Source organism: Enhydra lutris, unplaced genomic scaffold (assembly GCF_002288905.1).
Source record: "Enhydra lutris kenyoni isolate GAN:26980312 unplaced genomic scaffold, ASM228890v2 scaffoldscaffold51, whole genome shotgun sequence".
NCBI lineage: Eukaryota > Metazoa > Chordata > Mammalia > Carnivora > Mustelidae > Enhydra > Enhydra lutris.
Genome location: NW_019154135.1, coordinates 2,012,867 through 2,038,447, shown reverse-complemented (window position 1 = coordinate 2,038,447; position 25,581 = coordinate 2,012,867). Strand labels below are relative to the sequence as shown.

General features: G+C 38.5%; 1 protein-coding gene across 2 annotated transcripts in view; it reads right to left on the bottom strand.

The window, feature by feature from the left end:
* Positions 1–25,581, bottom strand: part of LOC111157075 (succinyl-CoA:glutarate-CoA transferase) — a 775,701-nt gene that overhangs the window by 357,527 nt on the left and 392,593 nt on the right. For both annotated transcript variants that reach the window (XM_022518296.1, XM_022518298.1), the window contains exon 12: positions 18,709–18,811. In XM_022518296.1, coding sequence (XP_022374004.1) covers positions 18,709–18,811 — 103 coding nt within the window. The remainder of the gene's footprint in view (positions 1–18,708; positions 18,812–25,581) is intronic.

Below are 25,581 nucleotides of genomic sequence, written 5' to 3'. Positions count from 1 at the left end.
CTTCTACATTTACTAATTGGGATCCTACAATCTGGCCAGCTCTTTCCATTCTTCAGTATTTGTTTATTGATTCAATTATTTATACTAGGATGGATTCGTGGATATTCTATGGATTAAGATTCATTACTATAATTATATTCCATTTATTTTTGTTACTTAGATTGTCCCACTCTGACCCCGGGAATTCTTTGAAGTTGGTTCTTTTGTACTTCTTCCACATTCCCATCATTTTGTGAGCACCCCCTCACTGTCATCACATAATGAGTTATACTATATTTGCTGTGAAAAACTGGGTGAATGCTTTAAGATTTAGTACTGCTCAAAAACGAGAAAATATACTTTTTTTCCTCAGTCTCCCTGACCATTGCTGGATCTGACACTTTATTCCTCTTTCTGAAAATTCTGTTTTCCCTCATACTCTAAAATATATCATTTGCCAGAGAACAGGGAAGAAGTACTAGATACACGTCAAATGCCTGACACAGAAAATTGACATTTATGGAAAGTAGCTTAAGGAAAAGCTAACGATTCATTCCTACAGTCTGAAGATTTTCCCTTTAGCAGAAAACCCTTTATTTTAATTTAAAAAAATAAACAAAACCCCATATACAAAGCATTCAAAAGCAATAGTGTATTAGTATATTAGTACAAATACAATGTTCAAAACTGTAACATTTAACTTACCCTACAACCGGTATAAAAATCGGGTTTCTGTATGATAGTTCCAGTTATTTAATGACCTTTTCCATTCAATTTATTTCTATATTTTGTTTTGATTACCCATTTCAGGAAAAGCCTCATTTGCATGACAAAGTAGCTACAAAGTATATGAGCGCTTCTACCTAACATGTTAGGGCTCTCTCCAAGGAAAATTATTCAGGAACTCTTCTAAAAATAGTAAGAAATTTTGCTTTAATGTTGAAACACTCAGGTTCTGGGTACTACAGAGAAATCAGTATACTCCACGCTATCTCCGGCTGAATGTGGCTAAAAACCTCGACAGAATACATGCATCGGCTATTTGAGGATTCAAAAGTAAACAGCAGCAGATGGATTGGGGAAGAACAGAATTCAAATACCACCATAGAAGCAGTAAGTTTACCAATTTTTTTACTGCTGTATCCCCTGGTCTGAACTCGTTACATAGGAAACAAAGAAATGAGCGCCGGGACTTTGCTATAGACTGAATGTTTGTGCCCATCCCCCATGCCCCCCACTCCCAATTCCTTATCCTGAAATCTAGTCCACAAATGGGTGATATTTGGAGGCGGGATCCTGGGGGGGTGGGGGTGGGGGACCAAGTCAGGAGGGTGGAGCCCTCAGGAATGGGATTAACATCCTCATAAAGGAGACCTCAGAGAGCTCCCTCATCCCTTCCACCAGGAGAGGACAAAGCATAAAATCAACAGGGTATGAACCAGGAAGTGGATCCTCACTAGACGCCAAATATGTCAGCATCTTGAACTTGGACTTTACCGCCTCCAGAAATGTGACAAGTAAGTTTCCGTTGTTTATTAGCAATACAGTCTATGGTATTTTTGTTATAGCAGCCCGAATGGATTAGCATAGATGTAAACAGGAAAAGCACAGGGAGAAGCCTTTTAGTTCTGGTTCAAAGAATGGGAAAGGGAATGCACACTCAAGAAGAGTGTGGAAACCCCCCATTTTTTCCCTTTCTTTTATCTATTCTCCTACCCCGCCCCCCAGCTCTCAGAAAATGCTGTGGTGACAGGGTAGCAGCAGCTTTGACGAGCAAGACCATGGGAATCAGCAAAAGCCAAAATCCCAAGAGAAGGGAACATCCCTTGAGGTTTGATGGAACTGTAGTTATGATGGCTTTAGTTATGCTCTTCTCCTGTTCACTTTCACAATGGCAGCTGTCTTTGGGACCAAAAAGAGGCTCCCCAGGAAGCTGGAAATAACCAAGGAGATCCTGAGAGAACTTGGGAATATGATTGCATTACATGACTTATGAACGCCTGGACACATGCCTACATCAAGTTCAACAAATCACACTTTGAGAACTGAATTAATAGATACAATGCCACCCAGAACCCAGACTGGCTATGAGGTGGTATATACACACCCCCAGATTTGGATAGCTCTTCAAAAGGTTAGAAAATTGAACTGACATTAGGACCTTTTCCCTTCAAAGGCTAAGCAGAACTTAGTCTGAACACAATCACCTTGAAAGGATCAATGTCATGTGAAAAGGAGAGGGTAAGACAATTGAATAAAAATGACAAGGTCTCAGCGATCTAAGGGACAACAACAAGAATCTATGAATATTCTATTCGTCCTGTTTACAACTTCACTTTGTAGGTCTACATCGTGCTTGTAATTAGGGGCACAAATACCAATAAACCAAAGGAACCAGCGTTAAGGGAGTATATGCGATATCCTACTCTTTCATAAAACTCAAGACCTAACTCTCCATGCTCATCCCCATGCAACCACTTAAATCCTCCCAACACTAATTTGTTCTTGGAAAATGAATTTCTAACCTCTTATGGTATCTTTTGTTTTTATTTTGAGATATAATTTATATAACATAAAATTCATCTTCTTAAAGTGCGCTAAATATATTCTCGTTTGTGCAACCATCACCACTATCTAATTCCAGAACATTTTCATCACCCCAGAAGGAAACCCCATACTCCTTAGCAACCATTCCCCTACCCCCTCCTTCCCTCAGTCCCTGGAAACCACTAAAGTACTTTCTGTCTCTCTGAATGGGTTTTATCTATTCTGGACATTCCATATAAATGGAGTTATACAAAAGATGGCCTTTTATGTGTATCTCCCTTCACTTAGTGTGTTTCCAAGGGCCATTCATGCTGCAGCATATATCAGTACTTTATACCCTTTTATGGATGAATAATATTCCATTGCATAGATATACCACATTTGATTATCCATTCATCTGCTGATGAAAATTTATGCTGTTTGTGTCCTTTCAGATATACGAATAAAGCTTCCATGAACATATGCGTGCACATTTTGAACAAACATATTTTTTCAATTCTTATACCTAGGACTAAAATCGCTGGGTCCAATGATAACTGCATTTTTAACGTTTTGAAGAACTGCCTAACTATTTTCCAAAGAAGCTACACCATTTCACATTGTCACCAGTACTGTGCGAGGGTTCCAATTAATCTATACACTTAACATCTGTTACTGTCTTTTTTCATTACAGTCCCCCAGTTGCATCACACTATAATTTTGATTTATATTTCCCTAATAATTTATGAGCTGAGCATCTTACCATGCACTCAATGACCATTTGTATATCTTCTTTGGAAAAGTGTCTATTTAAATCCCTGATCCATTTTTAATTATGTTACTTGTCCTTTCATTGTTGAGTTGTAGAAATTCCTTATATATTCTGGATACTAAATACTTATGGTATCTTTCATTGTAACTTGTAAGAGTTCCCAATCACTGAATACTCACTGAGTCCAATCACTTCTTTTTAGTGTGGCTTTTATCTCTTATTTTCCAGACCCACCATAATCATTGTAGTTCAGGCTTTTAACACCTGAAGCATAGATGAATCATTCAGCAACACAATCTTCTAATTGATCTATTGGCAAAAGCTTTCTAGATCTTCTTTCCTGTGTTTTTTTTTTAATTTCTTTTCAGTGTACCAGAATTCATTGTTTATGTACCACACCCAGTGCTCCATGCAATACGTGCCCTCCATAATACCCACCACCAGGCTCACCCAACTTCCCACCCACCGCCACTTCAAAACCCTCATTGTTTTTCAGAGTCCGTAGTCTCTCATGTTTCATCTCCCCCTCTAATTTCCCTCAACTCCCTTCTCCTCTCCATCTCCCCATGTCCTCCGTGTTATTTCTTATGCTTCACAAATAAGTGAAACCATATGATAATTGACTCTCTCTGCTTGACTTATTTCACTCAGCGTAATCTCTTCCAGTCCCATCCATGTTGCTACAAAAGTTGGGTATTCATCCTTTCTGATGGAGGCATAATACTCCATTTTATATATGGACCATATCTTCCTTATCCATTCGTCCGTTGAAGGGCATCTTGGTTCTTTCCACAGTTTGATGACTGTGGCCATTGCTGCTATGAACACTGGGGTATAGATGGCCCTTCTTTTCACTACATCAGTATCACTGGGGTAAATACCCAGTAGTGCCATTGCAGGGTCATAGGGAAGCTCTATTTTTAATTTCTTAAGGAATCTCCACACTGTTCTCCAAAGTGGCTGCACCCACTTACATTCCCACCAACAGTGTAAGAGGGTTCCCCTTTCTCCACATCCTCTCCAACACACGTTGTTTCCTGTCTTGTTAATTTTGGCCATTCTAACTGGTGTAAGGTGGTATCTCAATGTGGTTTTGATTTGAATCTCCCTGGTGGCTAGTGATGATGAACATTTTTTCATGTGTCTGTTAGCCATTTGTATGTCTTCATTGGAGAAGTGTCTTTTCATGTCTTCTGCCCATTTTTTGACATGATTATCTGTTTTGTGTGTGTTGAGTTTGAGTTCTTTTTTTTAATTTTTTTTAAAGATTTTATTTATTTACCTGACAGATAGAGATCACAAGTAGGCAGAGAGGCAGGCCAAGAGGGGGGTGTGGCGGCAGCAGACTCCCTGCTGAGCAGAGAGCCCAATGCAGGGCCTGATCCCAGGACCCTGAGATCATGACCTGAGCCGAAGGCAGAGGCCCAACCCACTGAGGCACCCAGGCACTCTGAGAAGTTCTTTATAGATCCCGGATATCAGCCTTTTGACTGTACTGTCATTTGCAAATATCTTCTCCCATTCCGTGGGTTGTCTCTTTGTTTTGTTGACTATTTCCTTTGCTGTGCAGAAACTTTTGATCTTGATGAAGTCCCAAAAGTTCGTTTTCACTTTTGTTTCCTTTGCCTTTGGAGACATATCTTGAAAGAAGTTGCTGTGGCTGATATGGAAGAGGTTACTGCCTTGTTCTCCTCTAGGATTCTGATGGATTCCTGTCTCACGTTGAGGTCTTTTATCCATTTCGAGTTGATCTTTGTGTATGGTGTAAGAGAATGGTCAAGTTTCATTTTTCTACATATAGCTGTCCAATTTTCCCAGCACCATTTATTGAAGAGACTGTCTTTTTTCCACTGTATATTTTTTCCTCCTGTGGTTTTAAAAGTACCCATCAAGGGACGACTGGATGGCTCAGTCAGTTAAGCATCTGCCTTCGGCTCAGATCATGATCCCAGCGTCCTGAAGTCCAGCCCCTCATCGGGCTCCCTGCTCAGTGGGGCACCTGCTTCTCCCTTTGCTTGCCTCTTGCTCTGCCTGCTGCTTCCCCTGCTTGTGCTCATGCTCTCTCTCTGACAAATAAATAAGGAAAATCTTTAAAAAAAAAAAAGTACCCATCAAATCATCTTGCACTTAGCATCCAAATTAATATTTCCTACATATGAAGTTCTTGATTAAATGGCCTTGTTAAAAAATTCTTCACTTTTAACCAATGCCTATGTTAGGCCGACAGTCTTAAAGAATTTTAGAAGTTGATAATATTTCAGAATTTAGGCACATGGTTACTGTCCCTTTTTCTTGTGGCATGAGTGGAAGGCAGTACAGAGAAGCAGGTAGAAGAAGCAATCACATTAAAAATAACTCCCTACACACAGGATCTGGTTTAGAAATTCATTTGTATTGCAGAAATAGTCTCTAAAGTTTTTATTTGAAAGAGAAAGAAACAAAGTGATGCTTTAAGAGCCTAGAGGGGAAGGGTAGATGAGGTAATGCTGAGCTGATAGGAAGTCAGAGGCAAAGAAAGGAGAGGAAACAGAGACTGATAAAGGATGAGGACTCTAGGGGCTCCTGGGTGTCTCAGATGGTAAAGTATCTGCCTTTGGCTCAGGACTTGATATCAGCTTACTGGGATCAAGCCTGACATCTGGCTCCCTGCTCAGCGAGGAGCCTGCTTCTTCACCCCGTCCTGCTCCCCCTGCTTGTGCTCTCTCTCTTTCTCTCTCTGTCAAATAAGAAAAATAAATAAATCTTTGAGGAAAAAAAAAAAAAAAGAAAGGATGAGGGCCCTAAGTGTATAGTGGGTGAGTGAGGGGCACACAAAGTGTCGGTAACAGAAAGGGAGGTGCATCAGGGAAGGTGAGGGGACATAGACGATACTTAGTACTATATATATATATATATATATATATATATATATATATGATATATAAGGCCATTTTTGATTCCAAGACTTAGCCCACACGGAAAAATCCAAATCCATCAGAGTAATATTTGAGGTGCTCCACGACTAGGACCCAAGTTACACTTCCAACGTCATCTTCTACCATCCCCTATAATGATTCTCAAAATACAGTTTGTACCAGAATAATTCTGGGAAATCTACATAAGCCAATTCTTGAATCTTATCCAAAGACATTAAAAACCACTGGGCTTGGTTAGCTCCAGAAATATGAATTTTAACAAGGCCCCTGGATGATTCTAAGCCAGGTGTTCTTTTGGAGAACACTGTAAAAACACTACCATAAAACTTTTACATTTGTCTTTCAAAAGGAACGGTAAAGGGGAGACCATACCTAGCAAGGTGAGGACAAGGAAACCAAGAAGCCCAGCAGAGCACAGTCAGACCTTCTTAAAGGTACAAATGTAAGTGGAAGGAGGGTGAGAACAAAGAACAAAGTAAAAGAAATTAGCACATGGATATTCTGACAGGACAAAGAACTTCAGGATGTCCCGAAAAGGCAAGGTGGAATGCAAGCGGGTAGGACTTCTGAAATGATGGAGTAAACTGCTCAGCAGACCCTTTTCTCAATGACATAGCAAGTTAGCATGTGGAAATTAATGTTAAATATAATTTTAAATCCCTGGAAATTATTGTGAGGGCATACAGCAGATGAAGAAATATTCTCTCAAGAAAACCTACTGAGTCTTAGAAAGAAGTGAGAATCTGCCACTGGAGCCATGGCTCACTCCGCTGATATGCCCTCTCCATCACCACCACCAAGCTCCAGAATTCCAGGTGATGAAAGCTTTAACCCAGCACTCTACTCTAAGCAAGTGAGGCCAAGATAATGGGAGCTTGCTCTCTGCCAAACTCTCACTCTGGGATAACAGTTGTATCCCATTCGGGACAGGCGACTGTATCTCTGACTTCCCTTAGACTTCCTGAAGCTATATTCCAGGCAGGCATAGCTGGGAGGACATAGTAGGTCATCAAAATAAAGAGCTCCCCAGCTCTCCCTGAAGCTACTGGCTTTTTTTGATAAGAGGATGGAAATTCCACGCCTAGTGACCTAGGGGGGGTTGTTAAAAACAATAGGGATCTTTGTGGAGAGCAATCAAAAGAAAGCTGGTAGCTCCAGAACAGGAGCAAAACAGCAGAGAATCACCAAAAATTTAAAAGAGAGAACCAGGGAAAGAGACCTTTGGGGAAAGCCTTCGTGGGATCACAAGCAACTCTTCACGGTAAGGAAGGGGTGCATGCATCCCAGGCTGTGCCCACTAGGAGCAATCAGAGCCAGATGTGGAGACAGATCTGAAAGCATTCACCATGCTGCACCCTGACCCATCAAAAAATCAAAAGCCTCACTGGCACGGGCTCAATCTACCAAACACTGACTTAAGTATGCTATTCTGACCCAGGAGTAATGTCTAGGAAGCTATGCTTAAAAATAAAATCTCACTTATCTTTGGAAGTTTGGGCAACTGAGTGCCCAAGGTTGTGCTCTCACAGTAGCAAATCACAGAGGGAATCCCCAAGCTATTAGTCCCTGCCTGAAAGGAGGGAGGGAAAAAATTCCCTTTACTGTGACAGCAGCTTCCAAGTCACACACACAACCAACTACAAAGGATAAGAATCTAACTGGCTAAAATGGCCTTCACCCAATAAGTGGCTTATGCCAACTCAGGAGAGACCCGTGGGTAAAAGATAAAAGCAGGTGGAAACCATCCGAGCTGGGACCTCAGTGGTTAAGAGTGTTGCGGGGAAAATGGACGTCACAGAATTGGTGCAGCCAAGTCACTGCTCTTTGACCTGTTAAGAGACAGACAAAACAGTTCCTGGGGTCGAAGCAGATCTAATATGTCCAGATATCAACAAAGAATTATGAGACATGCAAAGAAACAGTAAAATGTGACCACTACACAGAAGGAAAATGCTGGCAATAGAAACCACCTCTGAAGAGGCCCAGATGGTGGACTTAGCAAGAAAAAACTTCAAAGCAGCTATTATAAATATGTTCAAAGAACAAAAGGAAGCCATGCTTAAAGAATTAAAGGAAGATATGAGGACAATGTCTCATCAAAGATATCATATCAATAGAGACATAGAAATATTCCAATTATTAAAAGGAACCAAATGGGAATTCTGCAGTCAAGAATAACTGAGATGAAAAATTCACTGGAGGGGCTCGACCCTGCATGTGAATTGTCAGAAGAAAGAATCAGCAAATTTAAAGATAGATGAATAGAGATTATGCAATCTGAAGAGAGGGAAAAAATGAAGAAGAGAACAGAGCCTTAGAGAAGTGTGAAATACCATTAAAAGCACCAACGTATGCACAAATGGCCGAACCAGAAGGACATTTGAGGAAGAAAGGAACAATATCAAAGAAATAATGGCTTAAAACTTTGCAGATTTCATGAAAAACATAATTCTATACATTCAAGTTCAGTGAACTCTAAGTATGATAAATGCTAAGAGACTCACACACACCCACAAACATAAACTTAAAATATTGAAAGACAAAGAGGAAACCCTTAAAGGAGCGAAAGCAAAATGACAGACAACATACAAGGGAGCTGAATAAGATTAACGTACAATGTCTCATCAGACATCATGGAAGTCAGAAGGGAACATATTAAGACTGTTAGAAGTAAAAAACTATCAAACAAGAATATTGTATCCAGCAAAACTATCTTTCACAAATGAAAGCATACTCAAGATAATCCCAGTTATACCAAAACAGGGAATCTGTTGGTAGCCGACTTACAATAAATATCAAAGAAAGTTCTTCAGGCTAAAAGTAAATGATACCACATAGCACTATGAATCCACCACAGATAAACAGAATAGCAGTAAAATAATCACACAGGCAATTATAAAAATGATATAATTACATATTTTTCCTTTCTCCTCTTGGCTGATTTAAAAAGCTATTGCAGTATACAATCTGTATATAAGTGTAGTGTTGGGCCTATAACATATAAATGTAATGTATTTAACAATAATAGCACAAAGGGAGAGGATAAGGGCAAAAATGTGTACTGGATTGAGGAAAGGACATCAGATCCAACTCAAATCTTTAACTCAAATCCATATGTAGAAATTAGGGAAAAAAGATAAAATGAAAAGATTAATATAAAAATTCTATAAATATGTATTTGCTCTCATTTCTTTTATCAGCTGTCCTGAAATATTTAATATAACATATTACTTAGAGTAATAATTATAATGGTGTATTGCTGAGTTTATAATATATATAGATGTGAGAGAGAAAAGTTTCCATATTTCACTGTAAAAAAACAGTATAAAACTGAAGACCACCTTCCCACCCTTCTTAATTCTGGCAACCATCAGATTGTTCTCTCTATATAGGTCTGATTTTGCTTTTCGTTCACAAACATTTATTCATTTGTTTTGTTTTGTTTTTAGATTTCACAGAAAGGTGGAATCACATGGTATTCGTCTTTCTCCAGGACCCTCTAGGTCAATCCATCTTGTAGCAAATGGCAAGCTCTCATACTTTTTATGGCTGTTAATATTCCAGTGTGTGTGTGTGTGTGTGTGTGTGTGACCTTCTTTATCCATTCATCTATTGATGGACACTTGGGTTGCTTCTCATATCTTAGTTATTATAAATAATGCTTAAACAAACATAGGGGTGCAATATTTCTTTGAATTAGTGTTTTCACTTTCTTTGGGTAAGTACCCCATAGTGGAATTATGGGTGAAAGGTAGTGGGAGATACAGGCTTCCAGTTATGGAATGAATAAGCCACGGGAATAAAAGATGCAGCATAGGGAAAATAGTCAATGGTATCGTAATAGTGTTGTATGTGATAGATGGTGGCTATACTTGTGAGCACAGCATAATCTATAAAGTTGCTGAATCACTATGTTGTACACCTGAAACTAATGTAACATTGTGTGTTAACTATACTCAAAAAGAAGCTGAAGTCAATAAAGTTGAAGCTGAAGTCTAATAAACTTAAGGTATATATTATAGGCCCTAAAGAAATCAGTTAAAAAGAAAAACAAAACTCAAAATGTCATTGAAAGTTATGACAGAAATTAAAATATTATACTATAAAATATCTACTTAATACAAAAGAAGACAATGAAAGGAACCAAGGACTAAAAAAGACATGAGACACATAGAAAACAAAAAGAAAAATGTCAGGTGTAAATCCAACCATATCAATAGTAACTAAGTATGAATGGTTTAAACAATTCAATCAAAAGGCGTACATTTTCAGAGTGAATTAAAAAAAACAGGATCCAACTATATACTGTCTACATAAAAGACACTTTATATTCAAACATGCAAATAGGTTGAAAATAAAAGGATAAAAAAGATGTACAATGAAAACAACTATCATAAAAGAGAATGCAGGTCAGTGGGTTAAGTCTCTGCCTTCAGCTCAGGTCGTGTTCCCAGGGTCCTGGGATAGAATCCTGCCTGCTTCTCTCACTCTCTCTGCCTGCCACTCTGCCTGCTTGTGCTCGCTCTCTCTCTCTCTCTGACAAATAAATAAAATCATTTTTTTAAGTATTTTTTAAGACTTTATTTATTTGACAGAGAGAAATCATGAGTAGGCAGAGAGGCAGGCAGAGAAAAAGGGGGAAGCAGGCTTCCGTTGAGTGGAAATCCACAGATTTTTTAAGATTTTATTTATTTATTTGAGAGAGAGATTGAGATCACAAGTAGGCAGAGAGGCAGGCAGAGAGCGAGAGAGAGAGAGGGAAGCAGGCTCCCCGCTGAGCAGAGAGCCTGATGTGGGGCTCGATCCCAAGACCCTGAGATCATGACCTGAGCTGAAGACAGAGGCTTAAACCACTGAGCCACCCAGGTGCCCCTAAATAAATAAAATCTTAAAAGAGAGAGAGAGAGAATGCAGTGGCTATACTAACAGCAGAAAACCGATATTAAAACAAAAAAATCTAAGTAGAAATAAAGAATCTTCTCTTTCTTAAGATGATAAAGGGATAATTCTTAAAGATGGTATAACAGGGGTAAGCATATATGCGTGTAAGAACAGAGGTCAAAATATATGAAGCAGAAACTGACTGAAAGGAGGGACAGACAATTCCTGAATAATGGCCTGAGATTTCAACACCCAACTTTCAATAATGTGTATAGCAACTAGGCAGAAGATGAAAAAGGAAACGTAAGAATTAAACAATGGTAAAGACAAACAAACAAGACCTAACAGACATCTCTAGCATATTCAAAAGAATACACATTCTTAAGAACACAGAGAACATTCTGCAGAACTGATCCCATGCTGGGACATAACATAAGCCTCAGTAAATCTAAAGGAGCTGAAATCAGTCAAAGTATGTTTTTTCAAACACAAGGAATGAAATCAGAAATCAGTATTAGAAAGTTTGAGAAATACATACAAATGTGGAAATAAATAAAAACACTTTTAAATAACCAAAGTTCTGAAATTAACCCTTACATTAATGGCTAATTGATTTTGAACAATAGTGCCAAGAAAATTCAATGGGAAAATATTAGTCTTTTTACAAATGATACTAAAGCAACTGGATATATCCATATGCAAAACAGTGAAGTTAGACTTCACACCTTACAGGATACGCACACACACACATACACACACTCTCTCTCTCTCTCTCAAAATGGATCATAGACCTGAATGTAAGATGTAAAAACTATAAAACTCTTAGAAAATATGGGAGTAAATATTCATGTCCTTAGATCAGCAATGGTTTTTTAGTACAACACCTAAAGCACAGGTAATCAAAGTAAAAGAGACAAACTGAGAATTCAGGCTCCATTTTTAACTGCTGAGTTCTTACAGAATATAGAACTCCATTTCAAGGTCTCTGTAGGCTTTGAATACACCATTTTGTACCTCTTTCTCCTTCATCATTAACATTTTAGAAAAGTTCTTCAAACATCAGTGGTGTTCGGTCCCTGTCAATCACTGCTCATGTTCAGCACTACCAATAATACAACTAAAATACTTTTTAATGTAATAACTACAATAAAATGATAATGAAAAATGTTTTCATTTGAATAAATCTGTGAAATCATAACCTTTAATATTGGCTGTAAGAGAGAGGGAACACATATGGAGAGAAAAAAGGAAATTTTCGGGTATTCTCGGGTCACAATAATTTCAAAATCACTGAACAGTAGAAGTGGAAACCCTCCACTAAATTCCTCTTAATCACTGGGATGGAACTTATGAGTAATATGACAAACTGACTACAAGAAGGCTTTAAAAGGATAAAGAGTTCTTTGGTAAGTTGGGAGATCAGGCTTCCAGTTCCGGAATGAATAAATCATAGGAATAAAAGGTGCAGAGTAGGGCATATAGTCAGTGGTATTATAATCGTGCTTGGGTGATTACGACATTTTGCAACCCTTTGTCAGGTCTTAAACTTTTATTAATTCATTAATAAATTCATTCATAAATAAATAGGATTCCTTATGCCTATTACTTCTCACTGCTCAAACACCCACATTTCTGTGTAACTCTTCTGTGACACTGGACACAATTTACCTTAAACTGGACTGGAGGACCTCCTTGAATGCTTCATAGCTTTGTCTTTGCTGATTCACTGTTTTCCATCACACTCTCCCCTTGCCAAATACCTAATACAAGACTATGCGTATAGTACAGGATACATAACATAGTCTTGTACAGAGAGAGACAGAGAGGGAGGAAGGGAGAGAGAGAGAGGGCAAGCATGTGACAGCCATCAATTACTATTTACTAAATGAATGAATGTCTGACTGAGTGAATAAGCGATTACATTCTCCTTTGCCCTGAACCACGTCTCTCACATTTTCACAAAAAGATCAAAAGAAGGCTTTTTTCTTTAACATAAATTCTACAGTCTTATTTCTATCAACATCAATCAAGTAATGTCCAAGGCATTCCAGTTGGCTAGCTAAGTATATTTGTGTGATAGTTCAAAGAAACTGGTGCCTCCAAATTTCTTAGCTATATTCAAAAAAATGAATGTAAAACGCCAGTAATGTTGTGCTACGTCCTTAGTTTTTATTTGACATTTCAGTGGGTTTCCTCTTACGTAGTAAGAGATGAGGTTTCTTGCATTAGGATTCTTCTAAACTCACAAAATAAGATATTACTCCCCAATACTTTGTGTTTTAATATAAAATTGAAGGTTTAAACTCTCCATTTTTATTTCATTTAATCCCTTAAACCCTTAAACCTAAAGCACATTATTTCTTCAAAAATTTAAAGTATTATCCCCACATATCATAAGACAAACACACACATAATATATCTGAATTTACTCACCACCTAAAGTACATCATGTATGTTTAGAGATACATACAAAATTTATTTTTTTTACTCCTTTGTCTACCAGGGATTATTTCCAGACATATTGTTTTGTCTAGATCTTCATCAACTGTTTTCCAGTTGCAGGGAACACTGCATGTATGTGTGTTTCCCAACAGTGTAAGCACTGTGTGAGCACATAATTGTGCTTGAGGTGTGTAAGCCCGCCAGGACTACACAACCACATTTCAATAAATATTAGCTAATGTCATGGAGAAGGCAATCTTTAAAACGCATCAACAACGTGTGGGTGTGGGTGTGTCTGTGTGTGTGCCTGCACACACGTGCAGAAGCGCGTGCACGCGTGAGTGTAGAAAGGGCTTGAAAAACAGCTTTGTATTTTGGGGTGATTCTGACACTTACTATATGAATTTTGAAGGAATTTTTTTCCAGATGCTCAGATAGTTTGCCAGAATGTGCTAAAAAACCAAATCGCCTGGAGAATATGAGCTAGTCTAGAGATTAATAAAACCTCCAACTTCACAGGCTTCCACAAATGATGATATGAAAACAACAGATAATTTGAAGCTATCAAATATTTCAATACTTTGCTCTGTTTGCTTCTATGACATATTTATCCCATACGAAAGATTTGCTAAAGGAGTTGTAATGGCCTTCTGGGACAGGAAGAAGAAGGTTTCTGTAGAAAATGTTAAATTAATTTTGATGGTGATACAAAGTTAAGGAAGGGTTGTTAAGGGATGGCTTGCTGCCACGGGGTGGGGTTTTGTTTTGGTATCCTTTTAGAGCCTGCAGGTGTTTGGCACTGGCTAAAATCAGGGCCAGCTGTGATATTTCAGTTCTGATACTTCCCTCCCAATAGTTCTCAGAAGTAATGCTTCGGGGTGATGTCTTACACCTGATGGATTCAACTTGTGTGGTAGAAATGTGAAGACTGTTAAATAACACCAGTTTGGCGACACCCGTTGCCCTCTCTTCCCCACCCATGGGTCATGGCATCAAGGAGGAAAAAACAAAAACAAAACAAAAACAAAACATTAATCAGAGATTCAGTCATTCATATCTATGTATATTTTAATTGCACAGTTCAGTCGAAGAATACACTTAATCACCAGATACACGGTCTTAAGCAAAATACAAAAAACAGGATCACACAATCTCTTTTGATTCTCATGGTAGATAATGATGCTGTTAACTGCTCTCATTGGTGGGATCCATACCTATTTTTATAGGAATCTGAATAGTTTCTATTAAAAGCTGCATTTTCTTTTAAGTTTGTTTGGGTTGGAAAACCTCAAACCACAATGCATTTCATGCACATGTTCCCCAGGGTATGTTAAATAGGACCATACTGAGGTCATCTAGCAAGTTTTTTAAACTTTTTAAGAATTCCTTTAATGTACTGCACAATCTTGGCCTGGTTAAAAAAAGATATTTTAAGAGAGCACTTAAAAAATGACTCTTAAAATCTACATGCAGATAATCAATATTACTCAGTCCTACAGAATACACAGAATTTTCCACAGATAATTTATCACCGAGGGAGAAAAGCAATAAAACTACCACTAAAAGGCTTTTAGATCAAAATTTCTCTAAGCTCTCAGTAAATACAGACCAAAACCCGCACAGTATTCTTGACTGACTTAACAGTGGACGCTTGGAGGATCCTTCCAACCTTTCAGCATCTGCAGCAGATAATCAGAGGCTCAAAGGTAGACAACCTCTCATCTATCCAAGAAAAAAAATAAATAAATCATCTGCTCCTTCAGCTGAGCCAAAAAATCAAGTTTCCTCAGAACATGAGGCCATGATGAAATTATTTAGGTTAGAAATAGTTTCTACCATCACGTACATTTTTGTTGCCGAGGGAACCCAAACCACAGATGAAAGGCGAATGGCCCACTGGATAAGGAGGCCCCCAGAAAATCCTCTCTTGCACTTGGATGCTTCTGATTGGTTTTTTTTTTTTTTTCTTCTTTTTGGTGAGACATACCCCTCTTCACTTCATCAAAGCCCCACTGCCGGCGCCATGTTCCAGGCCCTGTACTTCACCCAAATCAATTTCCAGTTGAGGGAGCAGCTTGGCTGCTGCAGCGCATGCGCGCGGGGAGCCAGCCACAGGCCAGCCGCGGGGTTCCACGTCTGAGCGCGAGTGGCCGGTTGCATGCACCCGGAGCCAAGAAGCTCTGCAGCTCATGGGGGAAAAACAAGGGAGGACACCTTAAACGGAAATGACACTTTTACGGAAAACAAAAAATAAGAGGGCTTGCAGCAATCAGGAATGATGAAGGGCTGAGGAGTTCTTGGCACAGAGTGCAAGGATGCCTTTTTTTTTTTTTTTTTTTAAAGAATATTACAGCTTGATTTGTAAGCCAGGGATCCCCGGCCCCACTGCCGCACTGAATTTGTTTGTAGCCACGAAACAAAGGTGTTTTTTAAACAAAAACATAACCTTTAGCAAAGGTTTTGCTTTTTTATTTAACCAAAATATTACAGTAAATAAGGGTACGATCATAACCGGAGCTAATACCGGGTCTTGCACCTTTACCTCTGGCAAACCCTGCTGCCCTTGATAAACGTTATCTCACGTAACAGGACAGTAGAGAGAAAAGATCCTATTACACCACTTTACAGTTGAGAAAACCGAAGCCCAGTAAGTTTATAAAACTGCCCAACAGCTAGGACTCCAGGGTCTTAACCATTATGCAGCGCTTTTCAACACAAGTTTTCCAAATAAAGGCTATACAAAGAGGTTGTCAGCCCCACCACTGGGAGCACAATAGCCCCTCCGTCATTTGGAAAACCTATACTTGGTAAGTTAACCAACTCATTCATTCACTGATTCATACATCAATAGCATTTACTCTCTCTCTGCCATCTAAGTCGATTTTAAATTTATTTTTTCAGAAAGGAAGAGAATTACTAAAGTCATGCTAAATCCCTAGCACTTGGTACATAAGTACAATAAAGGTTTGGCAAATGAATTTTTTTAAGTAGTCCAAAAACATAACTCCCTGATTTTTTTGCATTTTACATTCCTTCCAATATTCAAAATGATAAGGACTTCTTTTTAAAAGAGCCAAGTGTCCTTACCTCTTGGGCCAAACAGTTCTACACACAATTGCCAGAGTCATCCGTGTTAATTTTTAAAATGTAACAATACTACATTGCTCTCTAGTCTTTCTAAAACTCCAGATAAGTTTTATGTGCATGTTTGGTATTTTAAATTGCAAAGAATGAGATTATATATTAAAGAGACCAACTCTACTCTTGGAGCTTGGGTACAACTGTCAGTAATTATCACTGGATGATTAAGAATTTTTGATATTAGAGTGGTAACAGTTAGAATCTACTTTTTGGTGGATAAGAAGGCAATTTTCAGAGACTCCTGGGGTAGTAGCAAAAGTCAGTATCCCGGCTGAGGTAACAGCAATCTTTTCCATTTGAAAAATGACTGAAGTGCTAAAAATATGCCGTAGACCAATATTAGAAACTAATGCGGGTCCAAGAGTTGCCATAGAACGATTAAAGTAATGAACCGAACTACAAGGGAAAAGTGGGAATGAAAATCCTACTATCCTATATTCAATCTGAAGCAGCCCATAAGGTGAACTTGAAGGGTGGAACCTTGGTTCCTTGTTCATCAAAACCTAGACAATAGGCAATGTTAGAAGATACCCAGAGATTTTTAAAATAACGTTCTTTACCTTGGTGTCTTTGTGCCTGAAGAAACACAGGTTGAATGATGGAAATGCCGATGATAAAACTCTCAGCAATGATCTCTAGAGAAAGGTGCCCTCAAACCGAGTTAAACGCCAAATCCTACACAGCTGGTACCACTTTTCAGCAGGAAAATAATAGTAAAACCCACCCCTTCCCCCACAACAACTTAGAGGCAAAGCTTGGCCTCATTTGAAGCTACAATGTGAGAAAACTGGTCCTCTGGGTCTGGTACATTTCAGAGCATGCGCACTGCAGCCTCGGGGCAAGGAGGCATCGATCTCCAGGCATTAACCCGCTGATGCAGCGAGGACCTGGTCACATAAACTCACTATGTACCCAGCGTATCCAGCGGGCCCCCTTATCTCAAATACTTATCGGCCATTGTTTTATTCCGGACAAAGCCTTGCCACATTCAGGATCTTGGCAGGAAGAAAACACAAAGCAGAATTTCTGAATCCATTCATTTTTTTTCTCCAGTAAATATCGTCAACATTGAATTAAATACATGTCAATTCTCCTTGCAGCAGATACTCATGTAGAAGATAGGTACCAAAGTTAAAGAGTTAGGTCAGTTTTCAACAAAGTTCTCCTCCCTTAGAAAAATCATCTTCCATTTTCAGTACTTCATTTCAAAGAAAAATCGGTTACAATATAAAGAATCTTTTCAGGCCTATAATTTTGAAGAGGTGGAAGCTGCTAAGATATATGAATAATCATAGTGAAAGCTTCGTAGAAAAATGGGGTTCCTCTACCTTTTGGGATTAATATGAGACTCTGAGAAACAGTAAATTGCTTGCAGTTATACTGATTAAAGTAATAAATCAAAAAATTTTGATAGCATCTAAAAATAATAATTTGAACAATGTTACAGAAAAAAAACTCATTTTTTTCAGGTGATCCTTATTCCTGGGGCCCAAGAAGAAGTCTATAAGAATTGTACAGTACAAACCTCTATTTGAAGTATGACTGATTCTTCATAAATAATGTACTTTATTAATCAAAATATATAAAAGCCTCCCATTTGCAAAGTTAACTCTGACTTGCTTTGGACACTTTAAGATAGCCATCTGGTGAGATGTGGGCTCTAACTAAAAACTATACAAACTATATAACAACTATAAAAGCTGTCATACGTCCTTCTACACAGAATGTTCTCTGAGGGCCTGAGCCCAATCTCTCAATTGTCTACATTTCCGATTTTTCAGGAGAAACAAATGTCCTGAACTCGCAAACTTTATGTAGTGACTGCTGCAGAAATACGTTAGATCTGATGGGTCTGACTGTAGACAGCCAGTTCTAAATTGATTCTTTTTACTTCAGACTCACAATCTAATGCCACCATCAAAAATCACATTATGTGACGGAAGCCCATGACCAATGGCTCACGTGTATTTATGTGAATCAAACTGGATAAAGAAAGAGAGGCAATGTCTTGTGTTTTCAACTGCCATGTACTAAAAAGTTCAAAAACCAAACCTGGGGTTCTGCAAATACGTTCTTCATGTCGTTGATTGGGCCATATGCAACCCCGCTGCCTTCGAAGAGGTATAACCACTTTCTGGTCATTTCTTCTTCAAACCTAGGAACAGACCCAAAAAAGAGGCATTTTTTTACAAAGAATGTAACACAACATTTTTTCTCATATGGCCCTCTTTTGAAGCAACCAGTAATGACAAGAATATGTTCCTTGGGTTTTCTTTGTTCCTAGTTTTGAGGATGTTGCCTAATAGAAACAACTTGACTTGCCCAGGAGTGGTTAAGAATAGCCACCTGGCTCCCATTGTTGGAAGGTCTACCATTAGAGATATAATCCCTCCTATTTCTGTCCCTGTGTGCTTTCTGACAGAGGATCCCTTGCAGAAGACACAGATTGTGTGGGGAATGGTTTTAACTGAGCTTAAATTGCTGTGGTATTGAGCACTTTATAAATACAATAATATAATTGCAACTGGGAGGGGATGTCATTGTGCAAAGTGTTTTTTAGGTCTCAGGCATAGTAGTACATCAGTTTAAGGTAAATTTCTCAAAACAAAAACAAATGTAGTTGTTTTAAAAGAAAGCTATATGTTTGGGGTGCCTGGGTTGCTCAGTCAGTTAAGCGTCCAACTCTTGATTTCAGTTCAAGTCATGATCTCAAGGTCCTAGGATCAAGCCCCACACTGGGCCCTCCACTCAGGAAGGAGTCTGCTCTCGCTCTCCCTCTCTCTCTCTCTCTCTCTCTCTCTCTCAAATAGATAGTCTTTAATTTAAAAAAGAGAAATATATATGTTCTACCTCCATTATATTTAAAATATACCAGAATCAACAGCCGCAACACAACTTTAGCTACTTATTTGCACTACTACTTACTAATCAGAACAAATCCAGGCATGTGAAGACGGATATATATCTGTTTAGACAGCAACACTCAAATCTAGCCAAGTCCTTTTCCTCTGTTCTGTCTTTTCTGTAATTTACATTAGACTTCGCAGATAAAAAGCTTATTTGAGTGACTTTGTTTTCTCCCTTAGGTCTCAAGGAAAGGGATCCTAATTCATTGATGAGATTCACCGTTTTATATCTCCTCTTGTTAAGACAGTGGAACAGAAGTAAAATCTTGGATCCTCAAAGACAACTCAACAGTCATAATTTGTAATATACGAAGAATATAGAATCACTAATTTTTAAAATAGCAAACTATTTCTAGTTAAGAAATTATCTAGGTGAAAAGAGATTTTTTTAAAAACATATTAGGTAAAATAGACTATTGGCAGCAAGTGGAAGGCTTATGGGCGGGCAAGTGGAAATACAGTAGAAATAGTATTCACGGACTTCACTCAGCAATCTTAGACATAACTAGAATTAATCTTAGGTTGGCAGATGCCACAGGAAATTATAATGGAGAATGCACTATTTCTTCCACCATTTACAACAAGGGTGGAAACAATATCAGTACTTAGAGGACACTTTTCTAATCTCACCATTTTGATGAATAAAGATTTTCCATTGTCCATTTTAATTACAGGCGGTAATGTTAACTATGCCTACTTAGTACACAATCAAATACTTCACCTCTACATACTGAAAAGCATTCTCTTATGGGAACACCACCATGCAAGATGAAATATCTTATATTAATTGATTCTTCACAACCTTATTTTTTTTTTTTAAGGACTGTTAAAATCATCTCCTGGCCAAGACTTCCTAAGACATATATATCACCAGAATGATATATGCTGAAAGAATAAAAGAGATACTTTGAACCTGGAGCCCTTTCAATCTGGGTGTCAATCATTTAAGTTTCCATAAGCAGAGCATTATCGTGGCTAACCTGATAAATTTTCAAGACAAGTGAATTTATCACCACCGGACTCACCCAAGTGGCCTCAAAGATCTGCACAGAAAATGCGTGTCAAGATCCCAACAAACCCATAGCTGCCGGCCTGCCAACAGAAAACTCAGGGGAATAGTTGAAGTTTTAGTATTTATATAAGCTTTTCACCACTGGGCAAGAGAGGGGGATTTATTTCATGTTATGGAAAACAACGGATGCACTTTGGAAATGAGACTGGGGAGCGAGACAGTGTCTGGAGCTGCAGTGGTGACCACTGTTTGTGGATGTGCGTGGGCGTGGAAGTGTTCATAAATGCCTTCAACTCGAGCGGCCAGAGACAGAACATTGCGGCATTCTGCTGCTCCCAGAGGACACATCCATCATTTTCTTCTGAAATCTATCTCTTGATCTAAATCTGATGTGGAATCTTTTCCTTTATCTATACAAAAAAGCTGAAAGCGCATGTTTTTATTAACCACAAAAATGCTGCTTAAAAAAAAAAAATGGAAAGAGCTGTTCTAAATCACTTAGGGCAAAACAGTACTGAGGATAAGACAGGAAGGGTGTCCTTCCATGCAGTGTAGGAAGCCTCAAAGCTTCGGCCTCCTCTGGGCAGTTACTTGGAAAACTCTTAAAACAAGTCAGACTTCATTGTGAACTTGCTAAATCAACCCATATATTCAATTTTAGATTTTTGCTGAATTCACTTCCTGTCAAGTGACTCATTTAGGAAGATGTAACATTAGTACGGAAAGATGGACCTGAGTTTAAATTTCTTAGCATCAAAATGTTGCTTAAAGAACAAACAAAAAACTTCTCTTTAGAGAATGGATTAAAGCTGCAGCCTAATCCAAGACAAGAGAGGAACTAAGAGATAGAGGCTGTGAAGGTAGAGTTGGAAATAATTCTAACATTAATGATTACTAAATGCTGGTTACCATGTCTTGTAGCTTTTCTCCTCACGAGCACATTGTAAGGGAAGTATTATTCTCATATGACCAAGAAGAAATTCAGGTTCCGAGAAATTAACTCGCTGAAATTCATAAAGCTTCCCCCCCTCACCATACTTTTTTGAGGCATGACAGGCCAATAAAAATTGTATATATTTACTTTGTACAGCATGGTTTTTTAGAGTGCAGTGCAGTGCAGTGATTTAATACAATACACATCATGAAATGATTACCACAATCAAATTAATTTACACATCCTTTACCTCATGGTTACCATTTGTGTGTGTGTATGTGTGTGTGTGTGTGTGTGTGTGTGCGCGCGTGTGTGTGTGGTAACATTTAAGATCTACTTAAGAACATTTAAGTGTGAAATATGGCATTACCTCCAGTGACTGATTCTCAGAATTTTTTCATCTTATAACTGAAAGCTGGTACCCTTTGCTCAGTTTCTCACCATTTCCCCCACACCCTAGTGCTGGACAACCACCATTCAGCAGTCCGGTTCTGTGACTTTGACTTTTTAGAGTCCACACATCAGTGAGATCAATGCAGTATTTGTATTTCGGTGTCTGGCTTATTTCACTTAGCACTTCCATCCTCTATAGCTCAAGATACATCTCCTTACACTAATACTCATTCATTCCTGATGCTTTATGCAAGAGTTTGTTCTGTCCCAGACATGGGGATTACAAAAATAAAAATGTCCCTGTTTTCAAAGATCATACAGTCTAACGGAGAACACCGCTAAGGAAATTGATGATTTACGGTGCAAGACGCCGGGACAAAGATGAGTGTCCAGCCTACAGCTGAAGTACCAAAGCAGGAGACCCGAACTGGGCCTGGGGAGTCAGGAAAGAGTTCAAAAGCCAGGTGACATTTTAGCCAGCTGGCTGAGGGATGAGTTAGCATTTTCCATGTGGAAGATGGAAAGAAGGGTTTTCCAGAGAGAGCAATGTGTACAAAGACCCAACCTGGAAAAATTCTGAAATCTCCTGTGCCCTCTGAGTGGCAAAGGATAAAATGGGAAAAGAAGGTTAGAACAAGAGTGCAAGGCATCTTGTCTGCTATGCTAAGAATATTGCTTTGCCACTGGCCATGAGACACCCAGAGAGGTCTTTCAGTGGGGGGCTGACATAATTGGTGTTAATACAGGGAATGGAAGAATCCAGATGAGACAACAGGCAAAAAAACTTGACAGGAGGCAACAGACTCTCTCCCTCTGATGCATCTTTAAATCTCCCCTTCTATCAATATCTTCCATGTTATTGTCAATAATAAACAAGTCTTGGGGGCACCTGGGTGGCTCAGTCAGTTAAGCATCTGCCTTCCGCTCAGGTCATGATCCCGGGGTCCCAAAACTGAGCTCCACATTAGGCTCTCTGTTTGCTGGGGACTCTGCTTCTCCTTCTGCCATTTACCCTGCTCATTCTCTCTTTATCTCAAATAAATAAATAAAATCTTTCAAATAATAATAACAATTTTTCATTAAAAAAAGTTTTCTGGACATTCTTAGCTCTTTTGTTCCTATCCTATTTTCCATTTCCAGTCTGCCACAACTGCCTGAGGCTCTGAAATCTGACTTGTACACCACCTTTTCTTGCCCGATCACCAAGGGTCTTCAGGGACCATTCCCCAATATTCTTTTCATAGTCCTCATCCTCTATGTTCTCTGTGCATTTGATCCTGTTGACTATCCTATCTTTATATTCTACGCTATTGTACTTATTGGATTTTTAATACCTCTGTGGCCATTTCTGTTTCTTTTATTAATTATTTTACCTTTTTCTTCCAGTCTCAATTTCCTTTGTTCTCTTTTACTCATCTCAGTAATCCTGTCATCTCCATGCAGATGATACCCAAATCTATTTTCAGCCCTAACCTTCCCCAAGTCCCTCTTCCTAGCTACCATGGGGTACTTCTACTTAGATCCACTATCACCCCCATAAATACAACATGCCATAGATGACTAAGACTTCCATTTTCCCCATAAACCTTGTATTTCTCCCTTGCCTGAATTCACACTCTTGGCTAAATTGGGAACTCTTTCTTTTCATCACCTCCTGTAATTTACACATCATCGGTCTATAGAATCAACTTTTCAACAGTTAAGTTTTATTTATCTAGTCCCACTGTTGCTACCACAATTCAAGTCCTTTGATTCTTCACACTTGAACTATAGCAACAGTTGATTAAAACTTATTGCCTCCCAAGGGAAACAAGGGCAAAAATGAGCTATTGGGACTTCATCGAGATAAAAAGATTTGCAAAGCAAAGGAAACGGTCAACAAACCAAAGACAACCTACAGAATGGGAAAAGATTATTTGCAAAGGACATATCAGAAAAAGGGCTAGTATCCAAAATCTATAAAGAACTTATCAAACTCAACACCCAAAGAATAATCCATTCAAGAAATGGATGGAATACATGAATAGACATTTTTCCAAAGAAGACATCCAGATGGCCAACAGACACATAAAAAGATGCTCAAAATCACTCAGCATCAGGGAAATACAAATCAAAACTACAATGAGATACCACTTCACACCAGTCAGAATGGCTAAAGTTAACAAGTCAGGAAACAACGGATGTTGACGAGGATGCGGAGGAAGGAGAACTGTTGGTGGGAATGCAAGCTGGTGCAGCCACTCAGGAAAACAGCATGGAGGTTCCTCAAAAACTTAAAAATAGAGATACCCTATGACCCAGGAATTGCATTATTAAGTATTTACCCCAAAGATACAAATGTAGTGATCCAAAGGAGCACCTGCATCCCAATGTTTATAGCAGCAATGTCCACAATAGCCAATATGGAAAGAGCCCAGATGTCCATCAACAGATGAATGGATAAAGAAGATGTGGTATGTATATACAACGGAAATCTATGCAGCCATCAAAAAATGAAATATTGCCATTTGCAATGACATGGATGCAACTAGAGGATATTATGCTTAGCGAAATAAGTCAATCAGAGAAAGACAATTATTATATCCTCTCACTAATATGTGGAATTTAAGAAACAAAACAGAGGAGCATAGAGAAAGGAAGAGTAAAATAAAATAATACAAAATCATAGAGAGAGACAAACCAAGAGATACTTTTAATCATAGGAAACAAACTGAAGGTTACTGGAAGGGAAGGGGATGGGAGATGGGGTAACTGAGTGATGGGCATTAAGGAGGGCATGTGATATAACGAGCACTGGGTTATAAGTTATAGGTATAAGGTATAAGTTATATAAGGTTATAAGTTATACACAACAGATGAATCACTGAACTCTACCTCTGAAACTAATAATATACTATATGTTAATTAAGGGAATGTAAATAAAATTAAATTTAAAAAATAAAACTTATTGCCTCCAATTTTCCTCCTTTCAGTAAAACGAATTTTAGTTATGTCTCAAATCTGTCCAACTGTCTCTTTCCCAAGGATAACTATCTTCTTTCACACTAGAGGGACAGACTGTTTCCTCACTGCTATACACCCATAACTTAGAAGACAGTTGGCACTCAGTACTTGCGGAAGGAATATACAACTAATTGGTCAGAATTAGAGGGTCTCGGTCATATTTCCTTGAATTAGTGGGGTGGATTACTTTCTCCCAAAATCTTCCTGAGACTAGGTTTATTTAGACATTGTGGCTTGGAGAAGGAAGACAATTTGACGGTCTTCATTTTAAATTAATATCACAGTATCTTCTCTTTTCCTTCTTTTCTTTTCTTTCTTCTTCCAACCAGTCTCTAAATTCTTCATGTCTTATCAAAAATAAATTTCAAGTTCCCAAGAACTAACTTACAAACATAATATTTCAATGTAGGGACTATGTTATCCAGAAAATTATAAGATCTTAGAAACTCTAAAGACCTTAAAAATTATCTATTGTTTAGGGCACTTGGGTGGCTCAGTCCATTATGCACCTGACTCCTGGTTTCAGCTCAGGTCCTGATCACATGGCTCAGCCTAGCATTGGTTTCCATGTTCAGTGGGCGTCTGGTTGGATATTCTCTCCCTCTGTCCCTTCCCCCACTCGTGCACTCTGTCTCTCTCTCTCTCTCAAATCAATAAGTAAATCTTTAAAAAATTAT